The following is a 6,000-nucleotide window of genomic DNA, read 5'->3' as shown; positions in this document are numbered from 1 at the left end:
TATATCTGAATTCCTGTAACTTAAGCCCATTATTTCATGCCTGACATTCTTGAATGACAGAGAACAGCCTGTGGCCCTCTTCTGTGTGACAACTCTTTAGATACTTGAAAAGTATCCCCCCTCAGTCTTCTCAAGGCTACACGTACCCAGTTCCTTCAATCTTTACTTGTAGGACTTATTTTCTAGTCCCCTGATAATCTTTGTTGCCCTTTTCTGAACTCATTCCAATTTATCTGAATCCTTCTTAAAGTGTGGTGTCCATAACTGAACACAGTATTCGAGGTGAGGTCTGACCAGCGCAGATTAGATGGAGCTATTAATCCTCCCTCAGTTACAACCTCCCAGTGTTTTAAGGATGCTCATACTAATATATTGTTTGTTCTTTAATCCTTCCTTCACCTGAATGCATAAAAGAGCATCCTGGAACAGTTTAACCCAGCTCTCGAGAAACTGGTGTACCTAGGTGCCAAGTACATGCGGGCTTTCCATGGTGAGTGACAATGTTAGCCAACTCTCTGGATGGCTTTGCGTGTAACGAGAAGCCACCATGGGGGAATTGCTCTGTGGAGCTTCTTCTTGCTGCTGCAGGCACCATTTTGAATATTCGAGCCATGGTGGGGCGCACCATAGCTTGTCATTACATGTGAGCCCAGTGAAGGTGGGTTGTTGGGATGCTTGACAAGTCACCCACAACCCTAAAACAGCCCATGGGTTCTGGGTGGCTTGTTGAGCACCCCAACAACCCACCCTCACCAAGTTCAGACGTAAAGACAAGCTACAGTGTGCCACTGCAGCAGCTTGAATATTCAAAATGGCAGCTGCCACAGCAACAGAAAACCCCATAGGGAAATTCTCCCACCGTGGCTTCTCATTACGTGGTAACCCACTCTCTGCCGGTCGCTCAAAGCCAAAACTTCCTGAACCCAGGCTGTTTGATGTACATGTAGCAGGGTGTGTGTGAGATGGTGATTGTGCCTGTCAACTCTGCCCTCTCAGCACACCCAGTGTCTGAGCAGAGAAGAACATATGTGCAGGGAGGTATGTGTGTAGGCATGCAGCGTACAATTCATGCCTTTGTGTATAGGGCCCTGTGCTCTGCACATGGACATCAGGTGTACTGAGCTTGTATTTATTTACAAGTTCTATATACCCCTCTACATCCAATAAAATTCCTGAGCGGTGAACAATAAAAAGAAAAAAAATCAAAATACATAATTAAAATCAAATTATACAAATAAAACAGAGGATGTTTAGTCCGGGAAGGCTTGCTTAAATAAAAATGTCTTCAGCAGGCAACAAAAACAAAACAACATCAGTGCCTGCCTGACATCAACAGGTGGAGTTTCATAGAGAAGAAGCCAATACACTGAAGGCTCTACTCCGAGTAGACTCCAAATGAACTGCAGGTCTATGTGCAGAACCACCAGGAGTGCCTCATCCGATGACCTCAGTGACCCGGCAGGTTGATAAAGGAGAATGTGTTCTCCCAGATATCCTGGTCCCAAGTTGTTTAGGGCTTCATACACCAAAAATAAAACCTTAAACCTGACCGAGTCACAAACAGGCAGCCCCTGCAGTTCCCTCAGCAAAGGAGTTACATGTTGAAAAGGGGTAGCTCCTGACAACAGCCAAATTGCTTCATTCTGTGTTAGCTGCAGCTTCTGGACCAACCTCGAGAGCAACCCCATATGGAGTGTGTTGCAGTAATCCAGGCTTGAGGTTACTAGTGCCTGTACCACCTTAGCCAAGGTGGCTATTCCTGTCCAGGAGAGACCACAGCTGGCGTACCAGCTGACTCTGGCAGAAGACACTCTGAGCTGCTGTGGCCACCTGGGCTTCCAGTGACACAGATGGATCCAGGAGTACCGCCAGACTACACCTGTTCTTTGAGAGGGTGCATCCCCATCTAGAACAGGCAATAAGCCTATTTCCTGGACTCAGGAACCACTCACCCAGAAGGCCTCCATCTTGCCATGATTCAGCCTTAGTTTAGGCACTAATCCAGGACTTACACCTCCTCATCTGTTTCAGATGTCACGTGGAGATAGAGCTGTGTGTCATCACTATACTGATGGCACTTTGTTCCAAAGCCCCTCATGACCACTCCCAGCATCTTCACAGAGATGTTAAACAACATTGGGGACAAGAAGGTAACCTGCAGTACCCCATAGCTCAATTGCCAAGGGGCTGAGGAATAGTCACCCAGTGTTCCTCTCTGAAATTGACCCTGCAGGTAGGACTAGAACTAATGTAACACAGTGCCTCCAGTGCCCAATCCATGGAGCATGGTATCAAAAGCTGATGAGAGATCGAGCAGAATTAACAGGGTCATGGTCCCCCTGTCCTTCTCTTGATAAAGGTCAACCACCAAGGTGGCCAGGGCTGATTCAGTCCTGTAACCAGGCTGAAATCCAGCTTGAGATGGGTCTAGATAATCAGTATCCTCCAAGAGTCCTTGCAGTTGCACTGCCACAACCCTCTCAAGTATCTTCCCTGAGAAAGGGTCTACATGTGCATCCTACTTTACATAGGACAGCCCTCTATTTGAAGGACTGTCCAGTTGAAGTCTGGTTTAAAGACAGAGAACCATAAGAAGGGAAAGCCAGCAAGAGCCTTGAAGTTGCCCACTAACAGCTGAAACATCTAGACAGCAGACAGAGCAGGCACACAAGTCACCTGGTCACAGTCTTTCCCACTGTGTTGAAATGTATTTTATTTCTATTTAAATAATTTAAATATTTAAACAATACCAATTTTTTTCTAACTTTGCATCTATGCATATCAATTAGCACATTCAAATGTGATGTAGTCATGCAAATGTTTTGACACCTTTTGGGGTGGCGTTTAAGTGGTTGCTGTAAACATCTGTGAGTGGGTTCTATGTGCTGATATGAATCTCTGAGAGAAGATATGGGAGGAGGAACTGATGAGACAGGTGTGGGCGTGGGCAAAGGCATTAAAGACAGCAGGAAATAGAAACAAAAGGGAAAGACCCATAATGGAGGGGGGGGGAATAACCAGAGGAGAAATTCTTCTAATTTTTGTCTTTTTTAAAAAAAAAAAATAATTCTGCAGCATTATCTGAGGCCGCGGATGTCTACTTTACAGAAATTCAAAAGATTGGGGAACAAGCCCTACAGAGCTCTACCTCGCAAATACTGGGTAAGATCCCTTCTTCCACACAGCATCGCGCCTCCCAAGCTTAATGATGTACTGTGGCTTGTACTGTCTCCTGTTCCCAGCAGGGTCCCTATGCCTATAATTTATTTATTATTAAATAATAATTTAATCATATAATTAAAGCTGTCCTATAACAGCTATATGACAAGCAGGAATTTTTAATAGGTGCAGAATGTTATCTGGCTTAGAAACTAAACCTGATCTGGAAGAACTGTATTATTTTCCTATATTTTGACACAAGATTTAGGTATAGTTTGACTGGGTGGGATGAGGGATGAAACTGAAGTGCCCATTTTTTACGCTTATCCTTTGCACTAATGATTTCTTTCCAGTCCACCCATGCTAAGCACCTGACCCCACAACTTTTGCTTGTGTCTGTCTGACCTTGAGGTCCCTAGCTAGTGATCAACTCTACTGGGATAAGCGCTATCGCAACAAGGGACCATTTGGAGGCTCTCCTCTGATGGTAGGGGGTAGAGCCAGAGTGTTGAACCGCTTTCATCCCGAAGCCCGAATTTCATTTCAGAGAAGCTCTTGGGGGGCCTCATTCTAGTGGTGGGAGGGGCTGAAAGCAAAATTGGGTGGGGTCAAAAAATCAGGAAGACTAGCATATTTTAGCTGAAATGTCTTCCTTCCAGCAACTAAGCCTTAGGAGAGGCGTTTCAACCTCTTAGAGTGGGGAAAGAACTGCACAAAAGCGGGGAAACTACCAAATACCTGGCAGTCAGGGGAAAGGGGTTGGAACCAGGGGGACAGGGAGGAGCCATCCAGAGGGATGGATTTGGCCCACGGGCCTGAGGTTCTACACCTCTGGGGCACAATTACCCATGCTAGAAACCTGAAGAATAGCAAGACCAGCACTAGCTGCCAGAACACCTGGGAGGCTGGGGAAGAGGATTTACTAGAACATAAGAAAAGCCGTGCTGGATCAGACCAAGGGTCCATCTAGTCCAGCATTCCGTTCACACAGTGGCCAATGAGCTGCCCATGGGAAACCCACAAGCAGGACATGAGTGCAACTGCGCCCTCTTGCCCATGTTCCCCAGCAAGCTCCCCTACTATTATTGTCACTGCCCAGCATCACCCCTTCACTGCTTCCAGCACCTCCTTGAGAGAGCTAGCAGCAAACCTACTAGCCTGGTGAGAAGACCTTGTCTCTCCCCCACTCACCCCAGCTCCCAACCTAGTATTAAATTGGGTGCAGCCAGCACTAGCAGAAGCAGTTGGGATAGCTATTTCTTTCCTTCCCTGTTAATATAGGTCTTGCTTTTGTATCTGGTTGTATCATTTCATTGTTATGTTGAATCCAACTTGTTGACTTTGAGTGTTTCTATACAAGGCTTTTATTGTATTGTATGTTTGTGATTGCTACACATTATAGTTTGCAGGTCCTTTACATGATGTTATCATCCTCTAGGGTCTCTCCCAGGCTTTGCAACTATTATCATGGTGGTTTTTTTCCTCATGAGGGGCATTTCTACACAAGGCGTTTATCCCACACCTTTATAAAGGCTTCTGCTTCTGGATTCTTTGTGGCATTAACATTGGCTCCTTTACATGTGCTTTTTTCTGGGAGGTTTCTTTCTCTGCCTTTCTGTATGTTTCATTATACAACCACTAGATGGTGCTGGGGTATCGCGGAATTGTGCAATTACACAAGACAAACCACAATAATGGTTGGAAATCATGGGAGAGGCCCTGGAGTTGTATAAAGGACTATTGTGAGGGAGCGATCATGAGGGCAAGCCTCATGTAGAAAGGCTTGAGGAAAGTCTGGTATTCTTTAGAAATGGCAGAATGACAGTCTGTAATTGCTCAATTCTGCTGTACCACAGTGCCATCTAGTGGTTGTATAATGAAACATATAGTAAGGCAAAGAAAGAAAACCCCTGGAAAAAAACACATGTAAAGGAGCTGATCTTAATCCTGCAAAGAATCTGGAAGCAGAAGCCTCAGTAAAGGTGTGGGATAAAAGCCTCATGTAGAAATGCCCTGTGTTCTCTTTGGATTTATTTGATATGTTTTGTAATGAATTCTGTTTCTGTGTGTGTGTGTGTGTGTGTTTGCGGGGGGAGTATTTGATATGGATTGTGAGCTACTTTGGGTGTGGTCTTGAGCAGTGTAATCAATATATTGCCAGGGGGGCGGGGGGAGAGAAGGAAGTAGCTCCACTGGAATCAGCGTGCCACAAGATATCCTGTTATTCTATGCAACATCACTGCCTGAGAGGTGGCCATATGCATCCTGCAAGTCCTCTGTGACACTGCAAGGCATCCTGGGGAGCATCTTTCAGGTTGCCCACTGTTTGATTAGCATCCCTAAAAATATTGCTTGTGCAATTAGGCACAGTCATTTTCAAAGTACATAATACAAAGGCTGCACTGCTATGCACATTTACCTGGGAGTAAACCCCACTGAACACAGTGAAACCTACTTCTGAGTAAACATGCATAGGAGTGTGCTTTAAAAGTACCTTTGAGTTTCTGTTGTGCTATTTGTGCACATGTGTGAATACTGTTTATGTGAGATAGAAAGCAGAAAGCCATTTTTAAACATTCTAGGCCAGTGGTAGGCAGACTTCAGGGTTGTGGGATCTATTTTGCTTTTTACTTCCACCTTGAGATCCACCAAGCCGAGCCTAGTGAAGAAGACATACTTAGAATTAAAGAATTCTGAGCCCAATAATTTGTTTTTTGTACCAGAATTAAAGGGAGCTCACAGACCTTCCACACACAAATCTACCCCAGGTTACCCCAAGCTCTCTTCAGTTTAGCAGAATAATTTAGGGCATGGGAGCAATTTTGTTGTTGCTGCTCTTAA

At 45.0% G+C, this 6,000-nt stretch overlaps 1 protein-coding gene across 1 annotated transcript in view; it reads left to right on the top strand.

Moving 5' to 3' along the window:
• The first annotated feature begins 428 nt into the window (after positions 1 to 428).
• BAIAP2L2 (BAR/IMD domain containing adaptor protein 2 like 2) overlaps positions 429 to 6,000 on the top strand; it is a 36,036-nt gene continuing 30,464 nt past the window's right edge. The window contains exons 1-2 of the mRNA XM_084809798.1: positions 429 to 490; positions 3,076 to 3,162. Of these exons, the coding sequence (XP_084665924.1) occupies positions 475 to 490; positions 3,076 to 3,162 (103 nt within the window). The 5' untranslated portion in view covers positions 429 to 474. The remainder of the gene's footprint in view (positions 491 to 3,075; positions 3,163 to 6,000) is intronic.

This window comes from Heloderma suspectum, chromosome 7 (assembly GCF_057233095.1).
Source record: "Heloderma suspectum isolate Gila_16-S chromosome 7, 16-S_ref, whole genome shotgun sequence".
Lineage (NCBI taxonomy): Eukaryota > Metazoa > Chordata > Lepidosauria > Squamata > Helodermatidae > Heloderma > Heloderma suspectum.
The sequence above is the reverse complement of the archived record's forward strand: the minus strand, read 5'-3'. Positions and strand labels throughout refer to the sequence as shown.